At 29.4% G+C, this 13,835-nt stretch overlaps 1 protein-coding gene across 4 annotated transcripts in view; it reads left to right on the plus strand.

Moving 5' to 3' along the window:
* Positions 1 to 11,533, plus strand: part of LOC132921874 (titin) — a 107,212-nt gene extending 95,679 nt beyond the window's left edge. For 3 of the 4 annotated variants that reach the window (XM_060985114.1, XM_060985112.1, XM_060985113.1), the window contains 27 exons: positions 37 to 84; positions 216 to 335; positions 392 to 544; positions 901 to 1,073; positions 1,158 to 1,348; positions 1,543 to 2,150; positions 2,341 to 2,647; positions 2,735 to 3,101; positions 3,180 to 3,339; positions 3,841 to 4,107; positions 4,494 to 4,608; positions 4,679 to 4,833; positions 4,907 to 5,058; positions 5,116 to 5,251; positions 5,328 to 5,472; positions 5,545 to 5,808; positions 5,941 to 6,398; positions 6,464 to 6,478; positions 6,707 to 7,009; positions 7,340 to 7,494; positions 7,569 to 7,713; positions 7,817 to 7,891; positions 9,172 to 9,276; positions 9,593 to 9,787; positions 9,976 to 10,181; positions 10,465 to 10,564; positions 10,823 to 11,533. In XM_060985114.1, coding sequence (XP_060841097.1) covers positions 37 to 84; positions 216 to 335; positions 392 to 544; positions 901 to 1,073; positions 1,158 to 1,348; positions 1,543 to 2,150; positions 2,341 to 2,647; positions 2,735 to 3,101; positions 3,180 to 3,339; positions 3,841 to 4,107; positions 4,494 to 4,608; positions 4,679 to 4,833; positions 4,907 to 5,058; positions 5,116 to 5,251; positions 5,328 to 5,472; positions 5,545 to 5,808; positions 5,941 to 6,398; positions 6,464 to 6,478; positions 6,707 to 7,009; positions 7,340 to 7,494; positions 7,569 to 7,713; positions 7,817 to 7,891; positions 9,172 to 9,276; positions 9,593 to 9,787; positions 9,976 to 10,181; positions 10,465 to 10,564; positions 10,823 to 11,019 — 5,315 coding nt within the window. In that variant the 3' untranslated portion in view covers positions 11,020 to 11,533. The remainder of the gene's footprint in view (positions 1 to 36; positions 85 to 215; positions 336 to 391; positions 545 to 900; positions 1,074 to 1,157; positions 1,349 to 1,542; positions 2,151 to 2,340; positions 2,648 to 2,734; positions 3,102 to 3,179; positions 3,340 to 3,840; positions 4,108 to 4,493; positions 4,609 to 4,678; positions 4,834 to 4,906; positions 5,059 to 5,115; positions 5,252 to 5,327; positions 5,473 to 5,544; positions 5,809 to 5,940; positions 6,399 to 6,463; positions 6,479 to 6,706; positions 7,010 to 7,339; positions 7,495 to 7,568; positions 7,714 to 7,816; positions 7,892 to 9,171; positions 9,277 to 9,592; positions 9,788 to 9,975; positions 10,182 to 10,464; positions 10,565 to 10,822) is intronic. The other variant, XM_060985115.1, reaches the window with a different exon arrangement.
* The last annotated feature ends 2,302 nt before the right edge of the window (positions 11,534 to 13,835 follow it).

The raw sequence follows: 13,835 nt of genomic DNA on the forward strand, positions 1-13,835 counted from the left end.
ACTTAAAGTATATTGTGTCTATTGTATTTTATTCAGATGGAGCTGAGCTGAAAATAGTTCAAGAAAAAGACGTTTTTTTGAAGGGTACGAGACGATCTCTACTCCGTATTTATAGCTTTTGCTATTGTTTATAGTTGTCTTCCGCTTTTCATGCTTTACATTGTTCATTGTACCATTATTTATTATTAATTTTATATATAAATTGAATGTTTCAGATAATAACATTTTACAAGAAGATAGTCATGATGGTGAAATAATGTTTGCAATCCGCTCATATATTGCTGAAAATGAAGATGCTTTAGACTTAGTTGAAGGAGAAAAAGTTTATATTATAGGTAAACAAATTTGTATGTACAAATTTACCAAACATTAATTTTATTTTTTATTTTAGAAAGCAATAACCAAGATTGGTGGTTTGTTAAAAAACATTTAACGGAAGAAAAAGGCTGGGTTCCTTCTATTTATTTAAGAGATGAATCCAGCTACATGCGGTACGTGCAAAAGAAATTACACGAAAAGATTGATAAACTGCCAATTTTCCAAAGTAAGCAATATTATACAAGCAAAATTACTATAACCATATGATATTTTTATTGAATCATGAAATAACTATATTTATTAGTTACACCTTAAATAATCTACGGTATAATTTTAAATTAAATTAGAACTTTAGATCAGAAGCACAAACAAATATAAAAAATATCAAAGAGGACATGAGAAAATTTCTTAAAATTAAGGTTAATAATAATAAAACTAATTTAGTACCTATTTATACCTTAAAAGTAAAAAAGTATTGGTTTTTAAAAATATTGATTTAATATTTTATATGATTGTGATCAACAGACATATATTACACAGGCATTAATTTTAAGTTTTTAACCATATATCAAATTTTTCAAGGACATGCTTCAAATGAAAAACCTTCAGCTCCACGTTTTGTAGAAAAACTTCAACCCAAGCATGTACCAGATGGTGGTACCGTTCAGTTTGAGTGTCATGTAGAAGGAAATCCTAGACCACAAATTACATGGTTTAGACAAACGGCAATAATTAAACCATCTCAAGATTTCCAAGTTAGTAAAAATTTAGAGTTTTATACAAATTCATTTTCAATACAATATTCCATTTTCTATATTATCGAATTTATTTAATTTCAGATATTCTATGATGAAGATAATGTTGCAACGTTAATAATAAGAGAAGTTTTTCCTGAAGATGCAGGTACATTCACTTGTGTTGCTAAAAATATAGCCGGATTTGCATCTAGTACAACAGAATTAACCGTTGAAGCACCATTATCAGACCATGGCTCTGATGTAACAGGTCTTTCCAGAAAGAGCATGTCTAGGTATTAATTATTAAAAATTAAAAACCTAATTATACAACCCAACCCTTTATTATTAAAACATTTGTAATTAAAATATTGTGTCCAAAATAAATTTAAACCACTAAACATTTTTTATTAGACTATAACATATAATTATAAAATCTTGTTCAAACATAACATATATTTTTATTAATGAGTGTAAATTTGATTTTCAGAGAATCATCATTAGCTGATATACTAGAAGGTATACCCCCTACATTTTCTCGTAAACCAAAAGCCACATGTACACCAGAGCATTCAGATGTTATACTTGAATGTCGTCTTGTAGCTGTGCCAGAGCCAGACATATTTTGGCATTATAATGGTAGAGAAATTTCGATAACCGATTCTATAAAAGTGAATACATACTCAGATATGCACTTCTACGTGAGCAGCATTAAAATTAATGACGTTCTAAAGACTCAAGAAGGTATATACACTGTAATAGCAAGAAATAGAGAAGGTGAGGCTAAAATGGATTTAGTGCTCAAAGTAAAAACTGGTTTACCAGAGAAACCACAAATACTTGAACCTCTTTACGATATAACTATAAATGAGGGTGAGACTGCAGTGTTAAGTACTCAAATTAGTGGAGAGCCACAGCCTATGGTTGAATGGCTAAAAAACAGTAAAAAAATAACTGATATCAAAACTGTTGTGACCAAAGATGGAGTCCATTCATTAACCATCAATAATCCAACTCCTCGTGATTCCGCTAAATACACTGTAATAGCTTCAAACAAACTTGGTAGTGCACAAACTACGTGTTTCCTGGCAGTTGAAGGTACGTTATATACTCCTATTTGTATAATCTGAATAACACTCAAACTGAGTCAAATAAAAATATTTTTAATTTAAATTAAAAATATATTTATTTTGTATTTTTTCTAAAATATTACTATAACAATATAAATCATATTTACCAGGAACTTTATTAATATTTAAGCAAATAATTATTTCAAATAAATTCGCAGAACTCCCTGGACCACAAGCGCCATTGTTTATTGAACGTTTCCAAGAACAAACCGTCAAAGAAAAAGGAACTATTACATTGATTGCTAAGGTAACCGGAAATCCAGTTCCAATAGTTTCTTGGTTTAGAAATAATAAACCATTACTTGCTTCGTCCAAGAAAAAAGAAGTATTTGATGGGGAAAATATAGTTTTGGAAATCATAAATGCCGATAGTGAAGAAGATGCCGGCGACTACAAATGTGTAGCATCAAACACATTCGGCACCGCCACACATGGTGCTAGGGTGTCGGTTGATGTACCACAAGTGTAAGTGTATTGAAAAAACAAATACGCGTCGATAATTTACTTTTATGATTATATAATATTATATATTAACTATTAATAATATTGTAGGAAATTCACGCAACCACTGTCAGATATAGAAGTTGATGAAAAACAATCAATTTATTTGGAATGTGAAACATCACACACAGTTTCCACAAAATGGCAATTGAACGGCAAAGACCTCACTGGTATGGACCATCGAGAATTGCACCAAGAAGGACGATTCCATCGGTTAATTATCAAAAAGTCGAGCGTTCTTGATTCCGGAAAATACACTTGTTTGGTTAAAGACCAGATTACTTCCTGCACAGTAGTAGTTCACGACGTAAAAGCAGAATTCGTTAAGAAACTTGAAGATGTAGAAGTAAAAGAGAACGATTGTGCAATATTGGAGGCAGAAGTTTCTTCGGAAACTGTGAATGTTACTTGGCACAAGGTATGTAAATACTTATATATTGTTTTCAACAAAAGCATTTTTAAGTATTATTCATTTTCATATTGTTAAAATCATCAGAATGGCGAAATGCTTACGGATGGTATGAAAAATAAAATATTCTTTGAAAAGGAAGGTCAAACACGTAAGCTAATTATTCGAAGCATATCTGTTCACGATGACGGCGAATATACGTGTTCGTTGGGTGAACAAGAATGTACAGCAGAAATAAATGTTATAGGTATTTATGCCATAATTATAATTATCATTTTTATATTATAATTTCTAGTTCCAAATACTAAACTTTATGAACAATTATTTCTTATTAATAAGAAATATTTGTAAAATATTCAAATTTATACATTCACCAACATTTTAATAATAACCATATAAAATAATGGCAGTCATTAATAACAAAAATTCACTCCAATCAATTAAATTAAATATTCTATTAAAAATATTTATGATTTTTTTTTTAAGAATTAAGTTATATAAATGCTTTCAATTATACAAAGATGCTTCCTCGATATAATTAAAACTACCTACTTAAAATGAGTATATCTGCTATAAATCAAACATATAGCTTATAATTAATCATTTTTTTTCAAAAATATGAATTTAATTTAATATTTATAATATTGACATTATTTTATGTTGATACTTTAACATAATATGAATTATATTTCTATGATAACTTAAAACTACATATTTTATATTCTAAATTATAATTGTTATTTTTCAGAACTTGCACCGCAAATAATAAAAAAACTAAAAGATCAAAAAGTGGCTACTGGTGAACAAGTGTTATTTGAAATAGAATTAACTAAGGGTGATGCTTTAGTTAAATGGACAAAGGATGGCAAAGAATTACACTTAAATGATAATGTAAGATTAACCATCGATGGAAAACGACAGAAATTAGAGATAGTCAAAGCTACAAGAACTGATACTGGAGTTTATGGATGTCAAGTTCATGAACAAACTTGTACAGCAAAATTAACTGTCGAAGGTACAAATATATGACAATACTATATTTTTATAGTTCAAACAGACATTTTAAATAACAAAATAAGCGTATACATCTAACAACCAAATAAAGCATAAAGTGTAGTTGGTGAATAAATGCGATTGTTTTGTGATTTAAACTCACAAAATTATCATTTACATATTAATTTTATGTACACAAAAATCACTATGTAGCACACGAGATCCCTGTATTCAATTTTCCTATGTAAAATTGTAATTTTTTTTTTCATTTTTTAGTTAGTGTATCATAAATCTTCAAACGGCTAACGAGTAATCGAGCTGCACTTGAATTACTAGAACTATAATACTATAATATTATGTATAATATAAATAACTTAAAAACCAAAACTAACAATTGCTGTTTTCTAGAACCAAGAGCCAGTTTTGTAAAAAAATTACCTGATATCACACTCGCCGTTCAAGGTAGTGATATTAAACTAACAGTCGAGCTTTCCAAACCGGATGTACCAGTAAAATGGCTAAGGTACTCTTGATCATACATATTTTATCTAATTCATATTTTATTTTTAACATTGTAAAACCTTACGATTTAGATCAGGTAAAGTGATTAAAGAATCAGACAAATATGAAATTATTTCTGAAGGAGCCGTCCACACTCTAGTTATTAAAAAACCTACTACTGATGATGAAGCAGAATATATTTGTACGGCTGTGAACGTAAAAACATCAACGAAATTAAAAGTTGAAGGTACGTTATTTACGTTGTTGAACTCTATTAGAATATTAATTTCACTAATTTTAATATAACAAATAATTTTCAGTTAAAGAAGAACCGCCCAAAATAAATAACCTTCCAAAAGAATATCGTTTGAAAAATGGGGAAGATCTAAACGTGAATGTAACATTTACATCAACAATGATGCCGACAGTAGAATGGTTTATCAACGGAAGCGTCCTCATAAAATCAAATAGAGTATGGAAAATATTCATCCAATTAAATCAAAAGTCATAAATTAAATTTTTGGTTTAGGTGTCCTATTCTATTAGTGAATCATCAGTGAGTTTAACTATAACGAAGATCGAAGAAGTAGACACCGGTGTCTTAACATTAAAATTAAAAAATATTTATGGGGAAACTACAGCAGACATGGGCATCGTTGTTATCAGTTAGTGTTAAAAACAAAAGTTTTTCTAACAAACTTGATCAATAAAAAATTATTATACATATTACACATATTACAGAATTACCTGGTGAACCGGGAGTTCCGGACGTTATAGAAGTCACAGACACTTCTGTCACTCTTCATTGGAAACCTCCACAATTTGATGGAAATTCGCCAATTGAAGGTTACGTTGTTGAATATCATGACAAAGATGAATTTATGGTGTAAGTAAACACAATTGTAATATATTTCAATGCCCTCAATTGTACACCCATTTTTTTATTATAATTTATCAGATGGCATAAGGTACAAGTAATAGATACCACACATGAAGTTATAAATTTAGTAACTGGACATGAAGTAATGTTCAAAGTGGCAGCGATTAACTGCGCTGGAATAGGACCGGCATCGCACAATACAAAATATGTTAAGATGGCAAGTCCAGGGTCATTTACTCCACCTGTCATTCAGGAACCCTTATCTGACTTATCAATTGGAATGGGTAAATCGGCAGTTCTTCAGTGTGTTATTACTGGAAAACCCACTCCAGATATTAAATGGTAATCGTATACAATGCCTTATTGCATCATAGATTAAAAAAACCTGTCATTTAATTTATTTGTAAAATGCATAATTTAATTAACAAAATATTAATTTTGGTTTCAACTTGATAACATTATTAATATTTAAAGGCTTAAGAACAAAACCATATACAAAACAAAGACAACGTCCTTTGAAAACCATGTGGCTAAGTTGATGATCGCCGAGTGCAATGAATCTACACCAGGAACTTACACGTGCCAAGCGACCAACGGAGCAGGTACTGCGCAAACATCGTGCAAACTCAGCGTACAAGATGTACCTAAAATTGAAGTCCATGAATCGGAGACTTCACAAATGATTAGAGTGCGAAATCAATGGAAGGTCAAAGCTACGTACAAAGGTTATCCAAAGCCAACCATTTCGTGGCAGAAGAACAGTCTACCATTACCAGTGTCTGATAAACACATAAGTGTATACAACGACGAAGACGAATGGTCATCGACAATAGCTATTTACTCAGTGGAAAGACCGGACACTGGCGTGTATACAATTACCGCGTCGAACGCGGCCGGCACGGCTACGTGCAATCTGAACCTCAAAGTTATTGGTGAGTAAACCACTTTTCTTAGCGGCCATCGATGAAATAATATTAACGTGCAGTATTGTGTTTAGAGCCGGCTAAGGACGGTAAGGGATAAACAAAATTCGGTCCAGTTGGTAATATTTTGTTCACGCCCCTTGTGTCAAATCCCGTTATTTTGTTGTTATTTTTCCCCCTTTCTCGCAGGGAATGGGTCTGTGAAAAATCCACTTATATGTGTCTTAACATTCTCACCCTATTCAAATAACGAAAAACCGAATCTCAATTTAAAATCTAGCGCATATTTTAAAATACTGTTTTATTTTAATGAACAGATAAACCAAGCGCACCACAAGGTCCAATGCGCATTAAAGAAATAAATTCGGACTCTGTGACAATCGAGTGGAACAAACCATCCGATGACGGTGGTTTGGACATATCATCATACCAGATTGAAAGGTGCAACGTTGGTAAGATGATCTGGTCTAAGGTAGCCGACGTAGACCATGACGTATCAGCATACAGCGTGCAAAAGTTACACGAAGACGCGGAGTACATGTTTAGGGTTTGCGCTCAAAACGCTGTTGGCGCATCAGACTTTTTGGATAGCGAACCTGTTACCGTTAAGTGTCGATACCGTAAGTAAATCGAAATACAGATATCTCAGTGAATAAACGATAAGTAATTTCGTTCATTAGTTCATTATCAACAAATAACATAACAGTGGTACGGGAACATAGTCATTGCAGCTGTATTTATTCTATTTTGAATTAACCCGATAACATAAAAATGATAATTTTAGATAATATTATGATAACAAACATATTAATATATTTGATTAGAAAAAATACAATAACAAGAATATATTTATGTATATTAACATTTAAAAGCAATTATGCTTAAAAACCGTATAATATAATAACTTTACTATTTACAAGATAATTAATATTTTTATTTGAACGACACAGATAAACCGTCGGCACCACAGGGTCCATTACAGATCACGGGTGTGACAGATACATCTTTGACAATCGCTTGGTTACCACCTTTCGATAATGGTGGAATAGCAATCGAGGACTATTGCGTAGAAATCAAGGAAGTAGACAAAAAAGCTTGGAGAAAGGTATATAAAATAAATTGTGAACAAATTCGTAACATAAAATATGTGTGATCGACTGTGGTTTTTCTGATATTTAGATAAGTTCCACAAAAGATTTACACTTAAAGGTGTCGGAATTGAAGAAAGGATCGTCCTACGACATCAGGATTATCGCTAGGAATCACGTTGGATACGGGAAACCGTATCAACCAGACGAACCGATTGTGGCCGGCAAGCGCATAAGTGAGAAAAAATTAATTTCGTAAAATATGTGCTGTCTTTAGTACCGTTTCACAGTGTGTAGACACGTTAATGCTTTTTTGCTTTTATTAATCTGCTTATATAGGCTTTAGAAATGGAATATCCGATGAAACATTATACGTACTTATGGGAATATTCCCAACCAAATCAAGAGCTTCTGGTGAGTAATTATTTCTCCGCTTTGGCCGCTATTTTTAAGTCCTGTCAACCAAAAGTTATATCATTTTGTGTTGTCCATAATAGAGACTGATTTTTCATATCACTTCAACGCATTACTATTATAAAGTGTTCTATACGATCATAATATTATGAATATAAATATATAATATTAAAATATGATTATCTTGATGGTGTCTTTACATTCTCAGCTCTAAAATATAATAATAATTTTTATTTTCAAAGTTTATTTTTTTATCATTGTTATAAATAGTATATTACATTTTTCACACACAAATAAACATTATTTTTTTTAATATTTTTTTCAAGCTGATCATTTTAATCAATTTAAATCATTCGACTATTTCTACTCGTAATACAAAAGTTATTATTTTTTATTTTTACTTAATACAAAGTTAAGATATAGAAAATAACTGGTACTATAAAATATAAATAATTTCTAACTTACTAAAATGCATACATACTCTATAATCACATTATTGTTTAAGAACAAATGATAATTTTAATCATTTGATCATTGAAACTTACGATATAATTAATTTATTCTTTATAACAGTGATCACAAATTGTATGAATGTAAATAATTCAAATGATTATTTTATAAAACACGATTAATCTTTTATTTTATTTTATAAGATAGACATAGACTATCTGCTCGTAATATTCACAATAATTTTTAGACCTTATAATATTATTGCTTAATAGTTAATTGTATCTATATAATAATCAGTATTAATTACTACATTAGACTGTAATGAAAGTAGGTACTAAACTGCTAAATTTCAGCAGGTTTAATTATTTCTTCTTGATTTATTTACCTACTCGTAGTGTAAACCATATTACTAAACCGACATGAACCCATATAAATAATATTTTATTTAAATTAATATGTATTTTTGAAACTGTGAGGTTTATTAACAACACCGGTTATGGAAACCTCTCAATATTCCATTATACAGAGTGTCAACAAAGTTCACTAATATTTTAAAAATTAAACAAATATTTAATGTCAAAACTCGTTTTAGACAATCTGTATGTTACCTATACAGTATACACTGTACGCAAACCATACTTATTAATATTATATACACAAAATGAACTAGTAATTAGTATAATAATATTATGTACATTGTTCAATTTGTAGTTACATACAAATTATTTTATAAACATTAAATTGTTATGTGTAAATTCAATAAATGTTAACCTCATAATATTAAAATCAATATAAAGAAAATTAATTTTGAATGGTATAATGATTTTTAGCTTCGCCGTCCCCGCCCACGGAATTTACTGTGAGTGACATTACCAGCAAAACCGTTACGTTACATTGGGGACTACCAGAAAGTAATGGTGGATCTGAAATCACAGGTACAAATTATAAAAATGTTTGAGAGGATAAAATTTAAATTGACACAATAATTACCTTATTATCTTAGATACGCAGTGCGTAGTGTATAATAATACACCTAATATAATTTCATTTTTATTTACCGGTTTACCACTTTTTATAAACTACGGTATCATATAAACGTAATGACGTATACTCTTACTGAAATTTTGTTAATCATCATTTCTTCATTATTTTGTTCTCCACCCCTAACTATTTTTTGTCTTTATCTTCTTTGCAATAACTCTAAGATATTTCTTGAGAACTAAAACGAAACCATCAATTTATTTTCCGCAGGTTATGTTATTGAAAAACAGTTGAACACGACGAACAAATGGTTCAAAGTAGCTACGCTAGAACCGACTACAATGAAATATTGCGTAGAAAACTTGAAAGAAAAATCGGAATATTATTTCAAGATTTATGCGGAAAATTGCATCGGCCTAAGTCAACCGGTCGAAACGAAATTAGTCAGTCTGTTAACCCATGCCAGTAAGTTGATCTACAGTAGAGGCTGTTTTTTTAATTAAAAAAAAATATAATAATATTTTAGAATCGTAATATCCGTTAGAACAACGACAACAATAATAATTTTAAAAATGAAACATATTATGGCTATCGTAACCACTAATGGTAATATTAATCATCGTCGTCATTATCACGTATTTCTCGATTTTTAGCCGTACCCTCGCCTCCCACTGCTCCGCTTGAAGTTCGAAACCTGAGTTCCAACGCAGTGATAGTAGAATGGGGTGTACCGGAAACGGACGGCGGTGCACCGCTGCTGGGTTATAACATAGCAATTCGGGACGAGAAGAAAACTATGTGGATGGAAGTTGGACGTGTGGACGCGGACGTACAAAAATTCAATATCAAAGATTTACAGGTATATATATTTTTTCGGGAAACTGGGTATTATCAAATTATATTTATAAATTATAAAAAATATACGTAATCACGACTGCTTATTATGAAATGGATAATTAATACAAAATATAAATCTAATTTGTTGTTTGGTGTATATATATTTACAAGCAAAATGATCCATATACGTTTTTATACACTCATTGTTTTGCGAAGATAAATTTTTTTCAAAATGCTCTAACTTTTAGTCTGCATTGGCGGTTATACTAAACCACGTGCTTTGTTTTTTTTTTTTTTAATTGCAGGAGAACCATAGGTATCACATTAGGATATTGGCTAAAAACGAAGTGGGCGTCAGTGAGCCCCTAGAAACTGAAGAACCGTACACTGTGCAAAAACCGACAGGTAAAAATAAAATTAATTTATTGTTCTTGACACAAAAGTCATACCTACGAGATTTTAGACAATGTTATGACGAATGTCTGTGATAACATTTCTAATTAGCGATTAACCATAAAATATTAATTTTTAATATAAACAACAAATAATAACTCCAATACGCTAAACATTAAAATTAAGAATTTCCAAGGTTAATATTAAATATAGGCAGGGTAAGGTAAGGCATTTCATTCCATTGATATATTTGGTACGTTTTTTGCTCAGATTATTACGAGTCGGACGTTGAAGAATCGGTCATGGAGTCCAAACCGTCTCTGACGCAAACGTCGGAAACCACTACGTCATGGCTCAGAGACAACAATATGGACGCTGACATATCGTCATATTCGAATGCTGCGTTATTGAAGAGGAGTGAATACTTTTTCCGCATTTGGTATTACGCGAGAACATTATTCAAATAATAGACACGCATCATTATTGTTTTTATTATTATTATTATTATTATTACCTATTTTTATTATGACCTATTATCCTTTATTATTAGGTACCTATTTTTATTGTTAAACTAACGCCAACATACGAATGAGGTGAAAATGTTTAGTATCGACGTTCCCTGAGTCGAGACGAGACGTTTTCACCAATTTCTATGTTATTGTTTTTTTTTTTTTAAATGATTGTGATAAAAAAATTTCTTTTTAATTTTAGTTTTTTAGTTTAATGATTCCCTACCCTTTCCAAATCCCTGTTATTAATTATCTAATATGTGTTTTAATTTATAGAAAAAAGTGGTGGTAACTTAAATTACGTATTGTTTATAAATTAATTCACATGTAATCTTTAAATTGTTATTAAAATATAAATGTATAGCTATAATAGCTGTACCTATATTAACTATATTATTGTACTCCCTATTATTTTAGTATTAAGGAATATATGTATATTTAAATAAATATATATTTTTTTAATTACCTATAATTCAAGCTATTTCATTGTTCTATATTGATAAATTAAAACGAACATGTTTATGCATAATAATATATAATTGTAATAATTAATAATACGAACGGTTCCGGACGTTCGCCGGTACAGTCATATTCTACATAGTTATATTTATATAAAACAATTAAATTTATTAAAAAAATCGGAGAACTCACACTGATACATAGTATTAGGTTTCTAGTGTACTTCGATATTAAGTATATAGGTCACTACAAGATCTGATATAGTTGTATTAAATAGATAAAGCATTTAAAACGATTGAAAATTGAAAGTGTAAATTATTGTATAATGAGTGAATACGACATTTCTAACTAACGAGTATACTATAATTGTTTACCCGCCCAATTTCAATTTTTGGTACCAATGAATCACAAATAAAAAATAAAACATACATAATTATTATGACCAATTTTCCTCATTTAACCTAACCTCACTTCATTTAGAGTCTAAAATTTTAACATATTTACACATAACACATAAGACATAATCGTGTTTCAGCGATCAAACTTGCACAACTAAAAGATCCTTTATGGCCATTGCTCAAGTTTATTTTTGCCCAACACTATATATACTACGCAGTTACGTAGATACTTTAGGTGCTTGCAAAAGTAAATAATAAAAAAAAATTTTTTTTTTTTTTTTTGTGTCTGTCATCACTTTTTGGAGTAGTAATAATGCTTCGATTTTTGACTTCAGCCCCTCTTTGAAAAGGAAAATTCATCTAGTTGTTACTTTGGGGGAGTCAAAAGTAAAAAATTTCCAATAGTTTTCAAAAGCGTCGGGAAAACCCCTGAAAAAATTACGAAAAAACGGGATTTTTTACGCATAACCACTTTTTGACAAAATCGATTTTTTGATTTTTTGAACGAATCATTGTAAATACTTGAAATTTTCACCAAATGTTTAGTGTATATATAAATATTAGCGTTATATATTTACGATTAAATTTTCAAAATATTTAGAATTTTTTTAAGCTACTTACAAACAATTGAAATTTTTGACTTTTTTAAGTTTTTTTTCTTAAAATGCCGATAAAAAAAATTTGGCTATCCAAAAAATCTTTAAAATTTAATACAAGGTTTATTATAAGTTGAACTTATCGTAGTAAAAAAAATCAAAAATCGTTAGTCACAATTTTTGTTTATAAACATTTAAAGTTCAAATATTTACAAAATATATCAAAATCGCAAAAATTTGCAAGGAATTTTGAAGTTGAAAATTCATAAAATTTTTGCGATTTATACTTAAGGTTCAAAAATCCAATACAAGGTTATCCATAAGTTTTCCTTTAAGTAATTGTAAAAAAAAAATTCCGGCGTCCATACAGAAAACATTTTATGAGCGTATAAAATTTAATTTTTTACGAAATCGCGTAAAATAACGATATATTACAATTTAAATATAAATAATAACAATATAATATATCCAACTAATTATCATTGACTGACAAATCATCTCCGTTCAGAATCGTTTTTCGTATACAATGATACCCGTCATTGCATTCAAATTTAACACATCCACACGACCAGTGACCAGTGACCTACTCTCCATCTCTACTATACAGCAGAGCGATACCCACTTGCCCACTTTTTTTATTATTTCATATGTATATTTTTTTTATTAATTTGGTATAAGACTAATCAGTAGTGGAACTGCATTTATGTAAAAAGCTATTATAAGCTTTAAGTGGTCAATAAAATTTAGAGTATGGTTTTAGTGGTACGCAAGGTCCAAAAAATTATGTTGAGTATAGATATCCTGTTGGCCATTTTAAATAAATAAAATGAATCACAATAAACACAAAATATTGAGCCTTATACAATATTATTGTTACATAATTAATATGAATTAAGACATAATGTTTATAATCTTAAACCAAGTATAAGCTATTTTAATTTATTATTTTACTAGTAGACAATCTTACAAAAATTAAATTTTAAATTATAATTTTAGTAGTTAGGTTACTAATTAATAATTATTATTATATAGATAAATAGAAATTAACGTATTATAAATTATTTTTCAATACGATATAACGACATCGATTGATCTTTATGATGTACCTAAAAGTAGTTAAAACATTTTATTTGTTATAAAATTGTGATGTTGTCACATTGATATACATGATTCACGGAATGAATTATAATTATAAGTACACAATATTAATGTTACAAATGTACATATTTATTTCAAATAAATTATTTGATACACTTTTTAATCTACAATGTAATAAATAATTATTATTATAAGTTATAATAAATAAACTATGCTCCGCTTA

This window comes from Rhopalosiphum padi, chromosome 2 (genome assembly GCF_020882245.1).
Source record: "Rhopalosiphum padi isolate XX-2018 chromosome 2, ASM2088224v1, whole genome shotgun sequence".
Classification (NCBI taxonomy): Eukaryota; Metazoa; Arthropoda; class Insecta; order Hemiptera; family Aphididae; genus Rhopalosiphum; species Rhopalosiphum padi.